Raw genomic sequence first — 15,225 nt, forward strand, 5'->3', positions numbered from 1 at the left:
CATCAGAAAATTATAAATACGCAAATGATCTATATGCACAGAGCTGGATTGTACATGGATTTGGCATTTACTCAGTGATGCTAAAACGTGTCTGAGACTCAGCCAACTCAATTTAATGCAAAAATAAAGCGTTTTGATTCAATTATTATTATTTAGTATTATTATTACTTATTCTTAAGTATGTTGTGTTGAAAAGCATGTAATAGGCAAATATTGTTAAATCTTTAAACTCACTTTTCATGTCTTCATACTGAGCCTTGATCCCAGCTTGTTGTTGGCTGCCCTCCCGTGTTCAAACTGTGAACTGCAGCCTGCAATACATAGTTCTTTTCTTTCTGAATGACGCAATACTATAAACGAATAGTGACGAAGTACTATAAACATAACATTATAAATTACACACAGCACCATCACGTTTTAAATGTTTTAATTGGTGAATAATCCGAATGTTGCCCCTGTTGCATTTTCATCCCATAAAGTCTCATGTAACGTTTAAGCTTCATTGTACTTCAAAATGAGTATTTAGTACAGAAATAACTGCACCATGAAAAGGAAAAGAAAAACAATTGTTATCATCTTTTTGTCCTGTTTATATGAACCATCAGCTGTTGTTTGGACAAGGCTCGCTCCCATTTCCCATTTGGATTGACCTGTATTGTTCTGCACGGTGTTTAATTGGTCAGTTTGTCAAAGCTACATCACTACGGGCTCATATTGATCTCTTTGTTCAATAAAACTATTTGTTCTCTACACATACATGGCCGGTATGGTGTAGTCTATCTTTGAACATGGAAACATCATTGGCTCTTGTGTTGCCGTGATGGTGGGAGCTGCTGAAAGTGACAGAAACAATGAAGAGTAGTTCAAATATTGACTGTGGTGGAGACATATTTATTTCAATGCTCAGGGCTCTCTGTGTTTGTTCTGCTCCTGCCTTCTGCTGATGCTGCTGCTTTTTCTAGTACTACCTCAGCACGGGATCACCTTTCTGTCACTCTCTCGACAAGGGACAAAAATGACAACTTCTCAAACTGCATTTTATTCCCAGCTTTATGTGTTAAAGTGCAACATTTTATATGACAAAAACACATTCCTACTTTGGACACAGTGTTAAAATGTCATGCAGAATTATGGCAATGTAGTAAAAGCCCTCTAAGAAAACAAGTGTTAGACATTTTAGGGCCGTACAGAAGCCATACATTGAAATAAATTGGCACCGGCCATGTATATCGCCTTAAACACAACAGAGCTGAAATGTGTGCACTTTTAACTAGATCTAACCCTCTTCACCTGTCAGGAATCATCTTTGTCTACGACCGGGTGGATGCATATTTTAATGTTTTTGTACTTATCTTAAATAAAATAAACATTTCCTGTCAAGAACATACTAGGAACAAAAGGTTGGCATTAACAAAGGTTTAACACGTCCAAACATACATAATGACGCACACGCTCACATTGGACATATTCACTTCACTCTTAGGCTTTGGAGGAGTCATTGGCCCCTGTGACAAAGGAGGCTGGCACACACCGGAGAAAAGGGGGCCGTCCGGGGGTCAAAGGTCAAGTGGCCGGGGTATTCGGGAGAGGCGGGGTCACGGGGGCAGGTCTCAGTTCATTGGCGTCTCCTCTTCAGTCGTGGGTTCAGGCTGACTCATCATAGACTCTGTGGTGGAGTTGCTGCCGTCTAGGTCGGCCGGGTCAGTGGGCGATGCAGGAGTCATTTTAGTCTGGAGAAAGAAACATTTAGGGACATTTACCTCAGAACTGATACAATGATGTGATATTTCAAGTCAAAATATTTCAAGTGGATGTTTTTTTTGTCCCTTCATCAGCAGTGGAGCTAATGAACTTACTTCACCAACAGTGTAATATTAATGCAGTACACATTGCTTGTCTTTTGCCCCTTCATGTTCACATGCTAAAATTTTGTCCAGTTTAATCTGTAACTATAAAGCTTTGGTTAACTGTTCAGGCCAAAAGCAGCAGTTTTCATCGCCACAATGGTCCAGATCACACAGGTATTTCCAGTGCTACGATTTAGTATTCTACATAACATTACACAATTGCTTATGTATATTAAATGCGCAATTACTAAGATTTGAATCACTTTGTGTGGCATGCCGGACATGTGCTATATAAAAGGCAAAAACACAAGAGGAATTTACCTTATAAAAGAAGACCAGGACCAACACAATGGAACAAATGCTAGAAATTTCCTGTGTACATTCCTGTTGCATAAATTGCTGTTATCTGGCTTCATGCACGGCCAAATCTGCTTTCCTAGACTCCCAACTACTTCATATTAACCCAGTGACCGAGTTAGTTTTCTTCCATCCAATAGCCATTTTAAATCTGATGGAGCTGGACAAATGAGAGATTACACCGACTGCGCACAGAAGGCCGTTTACCTTTAGAGTCTCCACTTTCCCCTCAAATGACTTGAAGCCTGTCGTGTTCCTGGGGACGCAAACACAGACATATTCAAAATGATATATCACTGGCAGAGCTTAATAAAAGGAAACGGAGCAAAGCGATGGTGGCAATTATGTTTTTCCAGGTCACACCGTCATCTGATACGCAACAGATATTCTAGACTTTTGAGGTGAGTTCATTCTTTTCCTGTGAATTGAAAATGCCCCATGAGGTGTGACTGAAACTCAAAGACCAGCTGACATTCACTGAGAATACAGCAAAGCAACTACAACTTGTAAAATTTGCAGAAAGTCTACCAAATGAACCGTTTCTGAAAGTGTGTGCGATCTTCTTCGGGCCACTAGGTTTTCCTGTGGGACAAAGCAACTGTCTGGTTGTGAAAGATAAAGAAAGCTGCGCCTTCACTGATAGGAGCCAACTACAGCCTGGCACACAGTGTGGTACATATGGCTCGTTTCCTGTGGTGAAAATATTGCTTAAACACATGTAAAGACTTTATTCCACTTATATTAGAGGTTACTTTTACAGTACTTTACAAAGTTGTTCAAGTCAGTCATAAATTAAGTACAAATATGAATGCCCAATAATTCTCCATAAAAATGTTGATTGTAAGTTACATATTTGGATGCTAAGTATTGTAGAATATGCTTTTACAGGCACAGGGATTGTCCACATACTTTTAGGGCAATTTAGGGTCATAATTATTGGCAGTGTAATGATCATAAACGATTGCTAAAAGCCTGTGCATAAAGTATGAAAACTTACCTCATCACTGGCATACTAGCCGAGTGTTGTATTGATCGCATACTATCCGAAAGCATTATGGAGAAGAAAGAGGGGTTAGTGCAAGTAAAAGAGACAGAGAAGGCAGACAAATTCATGTGGCCTTATATATTTTACTACACATTGAATAAGTACAAATAAATCCTACTTCATCCCATTAAGCTTGATTGTGTAGTAACACAGTGGGTGTGTGGTAATCCTGTGTATTATGGGCAAAAGCTTGTCGTCAAGCATGCAGCAGAAGAATATATGCACACACACACATATTTAAACCGTTTGACCCTGCGCTCTCACCCGCCCCCCCTCAGCCCCCCACACCAGGCCTGGCACTGAGCCTCATCCGTGAGGGTGCATTTCTCAGCACACGGCAGCTTTCAGAGGCCTAATAATCTTGTTTGCAGCTCAGTAATCCAAAGAGAAGGAGGATGATAGGAGAAAAGACAGATTAGGACCTGGGGGGCAGGAGGGGCCCGGGGTCAACGCGGCTGCCCAAGTGAACAGTCTCTTGTGAATCGCTCAAATCGCTCAAAAAAGATGATGCTGTTCATGTACTTCATGTATTGGTTAATTGGTTGCATATATTGATTATCATAGGAAAAAATATAGGCAATGCTTTGGCAGATTAGTTTAGTTGAATGATTGTTTTAATAATCATAATGAAAAAGTACCACTCATCAACAGTTGGATACATTTCTTATTTCCACATCTTTTAGATTTTGTGCAATAAGTCACGTATAATGCAATGCCTAATTACAAGTATCTGCCATGGTTCTGAAATGCAGATGACAGACTGGCTTTCAGGTTAAAGGTGCACCTTTTTATGCCACATTTGGCACCTGAATCCTTATTTCACAGTAGAGTATTCCCAGTCAAACGCTTGAATACAAACTCCCCTTTTCTGCCTTTATCTGTCAGGATGCACACGCTCAATGTGTAGAGTGTCATGCTCCCTGAGTATCTGTTAGACATGTGTCAGGAGCAGCTGGAGCTCACCTGACATCCTCCAGCTTACGGCTGATGGCTGAGCCCACAGTGGAGAAGGCAGCTGTGGCCTTCAGACTGGCTTGAGACAGAGTTTCAGACGTCCTTCTGTAACTGAAAGAGAGACACAGAGGATATGAGCATCATGAAAAGAGACGATAGATTAAAGAGGAGAGGCATCAAGGTCTGCAGCCAACGTCATTGTCTTCATTCATTTTAACATGCCCTGAAGAAACTGCTCATTTCCTGCAATGTAAAGCATATTTTACAGCCGACACAAACAGCTTGTCAAGGACTGACATATTTTGTCCCAGAGCAAAGGGATACAGAAAGAATCTACCTGTGGGACTACAGACTAGTGCCAATTTTGATGCAATTAATTAAAGACAAGATGAATAATTAGAACACAGGTTTGATGGATGTACTTACGCAGTGGAGGTGGTGACCTCCTGCCAGGTTTTACTGATGTTCTGCTTGATTTCATTGAGAGGTGTAATTCCCAACTTCCTCTTTATGTCCGCTACCTGCTTCTCTTTGGCCGCCAGCACTTGTGACAGAGTCTGGATCTCATCTTCAACCTAAGGACAAAATGTACAGTATATTTTGCATGTACAGTATATGTGTATGTATGCTGTTGTCAAGCATATATTTTCATGATTTGTTCCAAAGTATTTGTTTTTAATCCCCTCAAATCAACTGGTAAAACGTCATAACGCAACAAAATCAGACTAGAAACAGGTACAACTGCAGAAGCCAGAATCATAAATAAACATGATGATAATAATGTTTGATATGTCTCTCTTCCTCCACACGTGTCGTATTGATCGATTGCATGGTGGAACTCATGACTTTTCCATTCCCCTTGACCTTTGACCTGACCTTGAGCAGCTCCTCCTGCAGCTCCTGCCTCTCCTCCTCTGTCATGGCGGGCGGCGGGATCGGGGCACCGACACTCGTCACTGCATCTTCTCCCACTTCAGGAGCCAAGTCTGTGAGCAGCTGTGGACCTACAACAGAAGAGAGAACGCAAAAGGCGCTGAAATCCATCCCGGGACAGCCACGTTTGAACCTGTATTTTTGGACAACATCTTTTGTAGATTATCTTGTGTCAGGGTTTGGATGTTCAGCTAAAGTTGGCGGTCAAAACGAGATCCGCCACACCATAAGGGGATGTTTACACAGAAGGATGAGGCCTTTCAGACGCAGAAACACAAAAGTGAGGATGATAAAAGATACCGTTTGATACTAGGTGTGCATCACCAGGGACTTGCTTTTTATCTTCCAACATAGCTGCCATCATGCACCTTTCCCATTTCTCACACATCTTATTTCCACGCAGCAGCACAGCAGGAGCAGCGCATCAATAATACAAAGACGTTTTCTTGCTGGAGACATCCTGGCCTCAACAGCGCGCGGGCCAAAAGGTTGTAAGGATCTGTCACTCAAACGGACAAAAGTGGAAATGAAAAAGGAGCTTCACAAGTGGTTTCTCTGAAGGCGTTTCTCTCCGTATGATCAGATTTGTTTTTTTTTTTTAAAGGAATTCAAAAGCGGCTGGTGAAAATAACAGAAGCTGAAGCAGAGATAAAATGAGGAAACAGAAGAAGTGAATAAAACACAATGAGAGGAAGGAGCTCAGAGGAACTGTGGAAAAATACATCTCACAAACGGTCAACAGACACATGGACACAGGCCTTGTGGAGAAAACGTCACCTCAGCACGGTGTCTTCTACATAAAACGCTCAGGGCAGATCAAAAAATGAGAGATAATAACTTAAAAGTGTAAAAGCTTAACATTTATTATTTACAGCACCACTTTAGTGTTCTATCCATTAGGTCGGGATAAATATTAGATTATTTTGGATCCCATTAGAGCTATAACCTAAACGAGCTCTTCATCCTGGGGACCGCTAAAACAGACATTTTACAATTTGTGAACTCCATTAATAGAAATATGATAAACACATTATGTGCACATCAGTGCTCTCAATAACACACTTTTTAACACAACATTTTATGACATTTAATTGTGATTGCGTGAATACAATTGTCCAACATTTATCTCTGTGTAAAGTTCAAAAATAAAATTACAAGGGGTACAAGATTTTGGGGGGGAAAGATCTAATTGAGAGTGAGATTTAAAATGTTTAAACGTAGGATCCTGTTCAGAGGGCACATTGTAAACAACTACAGGAGACTAATAGAATAATTTCATATAATTCAAAACATTTGTACAAGTAAAAAGACAGAAGATATATAGTTCTTTAAAGAGGACATTTGATCATCAGATTAATTGCAGTTTTGGCGATTAGATCATTGCACCATATTAAAATGCGATTGTGATTTGATTACAGTGTTTAGTGTGGCTCTAAATAGTAAAGTTAGTGAGTCCATGGATAAAAGGCCCACAATCTATAGACAAAAGTATTAAAACTTCATTGTGCCACACAGAAGATTGTAGCAATATCTTCCTAGTCGTTTCCAAATACATCCATTTACTTTCATGTCCCAACAAAACAGTTGCAAATCTACAAAACACTTTAATTGAGATGAATGGGCATGTGGTGATGACGGAAATAACTGTTCACAAGACTTGGATTTAAGTCTCCCACAAAGAAAATGGAGTTTAGATCTAATTGTCTCAAGAACTAGAAACAGAAACGTACTTGAGTCGAAAAAATCGGATAATTTGAGAGCTGGGCCCAGGCATTAGCGGTTTGCATGATAATTAATGTCATGGGAATAACGAGAGCGGATTGGACGCCACGGGAGCGAATATTTATCCGTCAGAACTCAAGTGAAACGTCCCAGAGTCTGCATTTTACTGAGAAGAGGGAAAAAAATCCAATGAAAAGTGCCTTCCTAGGAAACGTATTGTCCCAAAACGCCTGGGCAAATGTCTGAAAACTGTTCGTCTTGTCTTACCCGTGCCCTCTACTCTTATTACACCACTAAGGTGCATTTGACAAGTTCTCATGTTTCTCTAATCAGTTTGGTAGGAACGAACTTGTGAGATATATTTATTATAGTTTACATCAGTCAAGTGGCGGTTTGTCAATTGAAAAAAAGACATATAGTGAAATCTAACCTGATATGGTTACGTTTATGTTTTACTTAGCATGACAAGATGTTCACTTGGTAGCCAATAAACTTTGACAATAAACCACTTAAAACTAATACCTTAACCACCACAGCATGAGAGGACTGTCATATGTGTAAAAGCTAATTAAAACCTGTGTAAAACCGCAGAACACAAAAGGCTGCATTCGGAACGTGTCCAGAAGCTAACTGCCATGTAATTATCTATGTGTAAAGCCCAAAAGACAACGTAGGTCAAGGGTCAAACAAAGTACTTTAAGTGTCATCTACAGTCTGGTAGTTTCAGTTTATAAAATGTAAAATAACACAGACAAAACTAAGTCCCAAAATCATGCACACCAGCAAAGCAGTGATGCAATAAGCAATATAACTGGACAATATATGTATATATAAATTTCAAATGTTGTTTTGTGTAAATTTGAATATTTATTATCTTGTTTATAGTGAATATATGAAAAGATAATGTAATGCTGGTATTTCACCTTTGTCTCACCATTAAACATGGACTCATACACAATTCTGAATCATTATTGGGATGCTCCACAAATATATGGAGATGTTATGTTTTATTATAAGCCTGCTTAAAGAAAAAAACTAAAAGCAGAAAAATAATCATATTATAAGGCTGTCATACAACCCCGTGTGACAGTTTGGAGACTGTTGACAACACTGAAACACAAAACTCTTCAAACAGAGCAGAATAATATCATGTAATGCATCAGGTCATTCATTACCATGAAAACAACTAAACAGTAAATCACATACAAGTAAATGAGAACGAGGCAAAAAAAGGTATCAGATGAGTAATCAAATCAAATGTTAGTGTTACAATAGTACGAGCAAACAGCAGTAAACGCTTGATTTGCTCTTTCACAGGTCCATAGCATTAGGACTCAACATTACATGTAGTTTTACTTTTAGAGTATATATTGAAATATAACTGAAATTGCTGCCTACAATTCTCACAATTCTTATTTCTTAGTTCTTACTGTAGCGTTGCCTGAATAATCTAAGATAAGATAAGATAAGATATTTATCTTGTCTGACGATGACTAAAGTGAAACTGAAATGAGTTTGGCAGTTATTCTCTGCTCCCTCCCCTCAAACTCATCCCCGGCACAACACTCCGCGCCCTCTCTTCAGCCTTACCTCTGCTCTTGGATGCGGGCGAGCTGGGCGGCGTGTCGCTGTAGGCCGGCGACAGATACAGGTAACTGGTGTTGACTCCTTGCTCAAAGTCAAAAGGGGACTGGTACTCCTCTAGCGGCTCCATTTCAAAATACACACCGCCTCCTGAACCGCACGACTACCTCCTCCGCACCCCCGGCACCGTCCTGATTGACAGCATGTGACCCGGGAGAAGTCCTCTCTGCGCTGCCCTTCTCACCATGGACACGTTGTGGCCGTTGCTTTGCGCTCAGGCCGTCGTTCCCATCTTTCCCTGCGTTAATAAGTGACTTGAACCAGCTGTCCCAAAGGTTGCTCCCGTATCCATTCAAACTGTGCCACTGATATTGCGTGACACTGCACACTTTGTCAGGTCTCGCTCCGTATCAATTCCCTCCCTCTTCGCTTTCTTCCACCATCAACGTGTCATTCAAGGCCGGGGCGTTCACGTGACAAAAGTGATGGACCAGAAGGGGGTGAGGGAGACGGGATGAAAAGCGCTGTAATCTGCGGTGTCCCAGATTACAGCCCGGCGCTAATCCACAGGAGGCAGCAGTGGCAGTGAGAATGGATGAGAGGAGAGAGGGTGCCCCGGGCCAAGGGTGCTGTGCGAGGGGAAAGTGGGCTTTGGTGCGCAAACATGCATGGGTAATGGGGAAAAGTGGACAAGACACAGTATGTTTTAGACTGGAGCACAAAAAGGATTAAGGGGCAAAACGAGAGATGGAACAAAAACTAATATTGTTTCAATATTAAAATCCAGGACAATGTCTAAATGCTATAGCTGCACAATATATCACAGTCACAGCACACGTTTAAGTCAGTGCATTTCTGAAATTGCACACGCTGCCGTTATTTAGGAACTAGAATGTCCTCTGCAAAGAACAAAATGCCCCTTCTTTTATAGAAAAATGTAGCCGTGCCTGTAGTTTAGACCTCTCCAAACGTGTTCTTGGATTTAGTTTATCAGTTCATATTTACAATGTAGTTCACAATGTACTGTACACTCTGAGCAGAATCGATCTTTTATAATACTTTTCAGAAAAATTGCAATTACATTTAAAAGAAATTAAACTGCTGTTAAGTCTGCTGTTCAGCACCCACTTGGAATCTGGTCCCCACAGAACCGAGGACCATATAGTAATTTCATAGCTTTAGAATAAGTATTGTATTTCACTGATCCTTGTACTTATGTTATGTGAGTGTTTGGTGCCGGTTACATGTCTATAGTAAACTGACATGAGTGTATTAGTATCCTGTCATGTACAAAAACTTCACATTAGTCAAAGTGCAAAGTGTTTTCACTAAGCGCCTCCAGGGAAACTTTTTGATGACATTAGTAAAGGAAAGTGAATCAGATTCAAGACACAATCTATGCAATCGAAACTCTTTAAAAGCACAACCGTGACACGTGATGGTCGCCAATGTTTATTCTGATTAGTTTATATCAGTTTATAAGATATATTGTTATATGCGGCTCCGTTTAATGACAAAGATAAACTCCAAAAGCTACATTTTAATGCCGTTGCCATTCATTACCGCTGTAATGGCAGCTTCAACAAAATAAGTCACGTGGTGCAGGAGCTCTGAAGGGCTAATCTAAAGAGCCATGTGGTGTCTTTGACGGGGTTTTTCTTCTGTTTTTGTATTCTATACAAACAGTGAAACCTTAACATAAGAGCATCATAAGTCTGGCATGGACATTCAGTACAATATCCACATCTCCAAAATAATATACATCACCATCTGTTTGAATGTCCTTATTCATTGAACGATATGAGGATAAACTGAAATACACCATTAGGCCAGATCTGAAACTATGTAAAATAAGATAAGATAAGATAATCCTTTATTGTCCCACATGGGGAAATTTCATTGATGCAACGCAGGTAGATACAGAGGTAGATACAGAAGAAAAGAACAGATAACTTATAGGAAGTTTGAAAAACACTCAGTAGAAGATCTCTTATAAACAAAAACTCCTATAGACAAAACCTCCCATTTCCCAACAAGGGATGGAGGGGAAAAATAATAAAGATAATATAAATAAATAAATAAATAAACAAATAAACAAATACCATTGCATGTGATCACGACAGTAATTGCACATGAATATGTGTCACGACAGTAATTGCACATGAATTGCACATGAATGTGAGATGTTAAATTATGTTTCCGTGGATTTCAAAGTGGTGGTCGGTCTCTTGATGATATGAAGATAGTGTTTTTTCAATATATATATATATATATATATATATATATATATATATATATATATATATATATATATATATATATATATATATATATATATATATATATATATATATATATATATATATATATATATATATATATATATATATATATATATATATATATATATATTCTAATGTTGATTTTTATATATTTTTAACTTGTATGTAATTTGGTGAAATTAAGCCCAATAATACAATACACTATTCAAATAAACAACATATTAATCCTGATTTTACATTTAATGTAATATTGCTATGGGGGTCCCGCCCCTCCGGTCATTTGCATAGTTAAGTTTGGGGCCTCAAAAGTTTGGGAACCCCTGCTCTAAATAAGTCTTCTGCAGTTATGAACAAACCATGTGACATTTATTACAGAAATTACATAGTTGCTATGGAAAAGTCTGTACAGGTAATTATATTAAGAACAGAAACATATATTGCTTCATTAGGGTTGTGTAAATGATCCAATCATTTCAGATTGTCAATAATCAGTCATGAGGTTTTAAGCGAGAAGACTGAAGCCAATCCTCTGAAGTTTAGACTTAAATTTTCGTTGTTTGTGTGCACTAAACTAATATTGAAGCATTTATTTGTTATTAATAAGAAACAATAAAATAAAAAAACTTGTGATTGGTCTATTTGGGGGGAAAACGTGATGAAAATGTTGCCATATTCTCCAGCCTGAATCATAAAGACAAGTGATGGTCTTGCTTTAAAGTTTAAACCTTACTTATCTCAATAGTTTTATTTTGTATAAGAATAAAGCCTTCTCAATATCTACAGTCACAACAGTCCTGTTAAACATCTTAATAACCCACAGCGGGACTTTAATTAACTCCTATCCATGGCATACTGTGTCACATGATGAACAAAGACTCACGAGACAGAGATGACTGTCCGTGCAGCCGCACAGATCCATCCAGAACACACCACAAACAGGTTCTGTATGTAATGTATAGATATGACATTAATACAGATGTATTAAAGAAGCTGAATAAAACTTTAATTTGACTGCAGATTATTATGCATCACGCATTAAGCTATAAAAATGTGGGTTTATTTAAAACAAAAGCCGAAACAAAAGCCTATGCCATCAAAAACAACAAGCAAGTAACAGAAGAAAAGCAGGCTTATAAAGAGTGAGTGAAGCACTAGCACAGGACATCTTTGAGTTCTATTCTATTTATACATGTTTCCGAGTGCACTTGTGTATTCTGTCCAGACTACAGACCGCTTTGTGCCAGTATATTTGTATCATAATTATTAGTAATGTTGCAATAAATAGAGACAAAAAACAGCCCCCACAGCTAGAAACAGAGCTGCTCCACACGGTGATGGAGGTAGAAAAGGTAATCCTCTGTATTTGACCCATTCTTCAGTGCCACCGTCAAAATTCACATGTGGTTGGTCAGTAATTTACTAAATGTTTATCACAAATATTTGTCACATTCTCCCAAAATCTACAGAATGTAGAGTAATATTACTCAAGTACTCAAGAGTAATGACCCAAATGTTGGAGTAAAAATGTATTTGGAGAAACTACTCGAGTATTGAGTAACAGTATCATAATCATAAAATCTTGGCCTGATCTGAGTTCATTGTCCAGAAAAAAACATAAAAGAAGTGGGCAATTTATTATATGTATATGTTGTTTTGAGTCAAGTACATTGTTTAAAGTAAAAAATGCCTAAAAAAAAAGTGCTAATTAAATTAAATAGTTAAATATTTGAATTAAACGTTGTAAGCTTTAGAATACAAGGTGATATGTCTGCACTTATCATCCATTTCACATTCCACATTTGTCTTATAATCAAACCTCAACTAAAACATAAAGACCAGTTTTAATACATTTCTATTGGATTGACATCAAATAGTTTGAATCATTATCTGGATCCTACATAAAAATACTGAGATATTCATTGTTTTCACTATTGCTTAACCCTAATCTATGCTTTGAGATGATGGGGAAACCGTCGAAAACCCAGAGAAAACCTGCCCGTAGACACAGGACGAAACACTGCACAGAAAGGTCAAACCAACAAGAACTTGAGGAAGGAAAACAAGAAAGTCGTCCAGAAGTGTAATCCCTGTACTTCATTCAAGATGATTTAATAATCCCTGAAAAACAACTAGACATGTGGTTGTCCAGCCTGCCTGGATATTTTATACTTTTCAGCTCATTTTCCGAAGTTTGAGACTGCCTTTTGAAGCAGAATACAGAAAGTGCATGTGATCTAATGTCCAGTATGTTCTAAAGTAAGAACATTTAGGTGCCATGAATCTTTTATGCTTTGATTCTGCCCTGAATATTCCCATGTTTGCAGCACAAACAACATAAACTGTCTCTATGTGCTCGTCTTCTGATCTAAAAGGTCGACGGTTCGACTCCCCGATCGGTCAGAGCGGTCAGATCCACTGGCCCGCAGGTTGGTGGTGCGATCGCAGCTGCCTCATGTGAATACTGCTGTTGTGTCCTTGGGCAAGACACTTAACCCAACTCGCCCCCCAGTGTCTGTGAACATCTGGGGTGTGAATGTGTGTGTGAATGGGTGACTGGTTCCTTGATGTAAAGCGCTTTGAGTACCTTGACGGTAGAAAAGCGCTATATAAATGTGACCATTTATCTATGACTCGCGCTGACCGCTGCTGAATGCTGCCACTTGTGTCTAGCACAAATCTAATTTATGCTAAATGTTTTCCAGTTATTAATCTCATTACAGGCAGAGCAACAGAGTGATTTCATTTCAGAAATGTTATCTGAGTTACATTGAATTTTCAAATCAAATGTATGAATTTTAACTTTTATTTCAAATGTTAAATGCATTTTGAGGCAGACAGTGAGTCTAGAGTTTTCACAACAGATTAAATCACTTACAACATTCTTTACATTATTTATACTGAGCGTTTTGTTACACAACTGATGGTGTGGTTCTAGCAGACTGTTAAGACACAAAGTCAAATGTAAATCAATAAGTCCTGGAATGTGAGGACAGATCAGAGACGCTTCAATCAGGGGCTCAAAGGGGAAGTGTGGTCACAAGTTGCCCCTCACTGCTCTTCATAAAGGCTCTGTTTTTATGCCTCATGACGAGAGTAAACTATCAGACAAAAGCAGATGACATGATGTGTTGACAAGAACGGGCAGGTCCCTTTACTTTACCCGCTGACTGACTTCAGGGCAGGGAAAGGAGGTAAAGTTACAGTTATCAAAAGCATGCGATTGTCCATCGAAGAGCCACAGAGTCTCTTTCATTTAACAATATAAGTTGAGAGAAACTAGCACAAGAAAAGATGAAAGCTGTGGGAGGGAGGGAAGTGGAGCTGATGACTGTGCAGCAGGACAGGAAATGTGTGAGTTAGAGTTAAAAAGAAGCTCCTTGAACCGTTGCCCTAATATTGCTAAAGCGTCCAAAGTAACAACAAACAAACAAACAAACAAACAAACAAACAAAAAACAACCCCAGAAGAGAGGGTCTTTAGTCTTCTTTGCTCAATAGAACATTGCAAAAGGTGTGTGGCTTGAAGAACTGGAACAGCAGCAGCAGTGTTCCAGTTTCTCTGCTATAGGCCTAAACTCAGGTGCACAATACCCACATTTCAAGAAGTCAGCCTTTTATTTAGCGCCCCGTTAGAGTTTATTGTGTCTCTAGGCCAAATAGCCCACGTTTCAACAGGATCACGCCTAACATGATTGATTAGAGCGTGACTTCCTCATTCCTGACAATACATCTAATGATTCAACATAGGGTCCCCTGCTTTGTAACATATATGTTTTTGTTTTTGTTTTTTAAGTAGGCTAGACTAAAGCACCACACATCCTACACCAAGCTTGAGTTCCATATGGCCTGGTCGCACTGTTTGGCAACTTTTAAACAAAAGTTATGTTCAGTCATTGGAGGAGAATAAAGCCCATGGGCGCGTTACCTGTATCTGCCTCCTCCATGGTGTTTCTAGTTTCTCTGAAGTTTAAGTCCAGAGCAGCTTGTACTTTTAGTCCTTTTACTGCGACAGATCTTCCTGTTCACACAGCTCGTGCCGCTGGTTGCCAGGCAGCTCGACGTAAGGGGTGGGGTTCTGTCTGACGTCATTACGTTGTAGTGTAAACACAAGCGAGCACGTGGCTCAAGTTTTACAGGATCATCAACAGCAAGTTACATTCATGTTATTTCTGATAATATCAGAATGATGGATACCAGCCACCATAAAACACCATAGAAGAAGATCATGATTATCATTCAGATGTGTTTCCTTCTCTCTTTCTCTCCTTCTCTCTTTTTCTCATTCGCTCTCTCTTTCCTTAAAATATACATATACTTTCAACTACAGTAGGTGGCGGTAAATGCACCTTTTTCAGTTGGCTGCCAACCGCCATTAAAAGCACCGCCACCACCACCACAACAACAAAAACAACAACACAACAACAACAACAACAAAACATAATAATAATAGCACTATGACCAGTGACTCCGAATAATTGGGGATCACTGGTCTGTTATTGCCA

At 39.1% G+C, this 15,225-nt stretch overlaps 1 protein-coding gene across 5 annotated transcripts; it reads right to left on the reverse strand.

Annotated features, from left to right (window-relative positions):
- Positions 1–1,214: 1,214 nt before the first annotated feature.
- Positions 1,215–14,752, reverse strand: tpd52 (tumor protein D52). Of its 5 annotated transcripts, none has more exons than XM_072447402.1 (7): positions 8,449–8,908; positions 5,080–5,207; positions 4,630–4,778; positions 4,213–4,314; positions 3,202–3,243; positions 2,412–2,460; positions 1,215–1,730 (listed from the first exon to the last, which is right to left on the reverse strand). In XM_072447402.1, the coding sequence occupies exons 1-7, from the start codon at positions 8,570–8,572 to the stop codon at positions 1,611–1,613; spliced, it is 714 nt and encodes a 237-aa protein (XP_072303503.1). In that variant the 5' UTR covers positions 8,573–8,908; the 3' UTR covers positions 1,215–1,610. The 5 variants fall into 5 exon arrangements, with proteins under 5 accessions (XP_072303503.1, XP_072303505.1, XP_072303504.1 ...); XM_072447404.1 differs by lacking the exon at positions 8,449–8,908 and adding an exon at positions 14,649–14,752 and having other exon boundaries at positions 1,216–1,730; XM_072447403.1 differs by lacking the exon at positions 3,202–3,243 and having other exon boundaries at positions 1,218–1,730; positions 8,449–8,907.
- Between the last annotated feature and the right edge of the window lie 473 nt (positions 14,753–15,225).

Source organism: Eucyclogobius newberryi, unplaced genomic scaffold, assembly GCF_026437365.1.
Source record: "Eucyclogobius newberryi isolate DKJ021-1_F unplaced genomic scaffold, fEucNew1.0.hap1 SCAF_16, whole genome shotgun sequence".
In the NCBI taxonomy this organism is placed as follows: Eukaryota; Metazoa; Chordata; class Actinopteri; order Gobiiformes; family Gobiidae; genus Eucyclogobius; species Eucyclogobius newberryi.

Coding starts and splice junctions, on each gene's coding strand:
- tpd52 (XM_072447402.1), bottom strand. CDS start 8,572: ATGGAGCCGCTAGAGGAGTACCAGTCCCCTTTTGACTTTGAGCAAGGA. Junction 4,779..5,079: donor TGCAGGAGGAGCTGCTCAAG/GTCAGGTCAAAG, acceptor TTTTGTCCTTAG/GTTGAAGATGAGATCCAGAC. Junction 2,461..3,201: donor GCTAGTATGCCAGTGATGAG/GTAAGTTTTCAT, acceptor TTGCGTCCCCAG/GAACACGACAGGCTTCAAGT.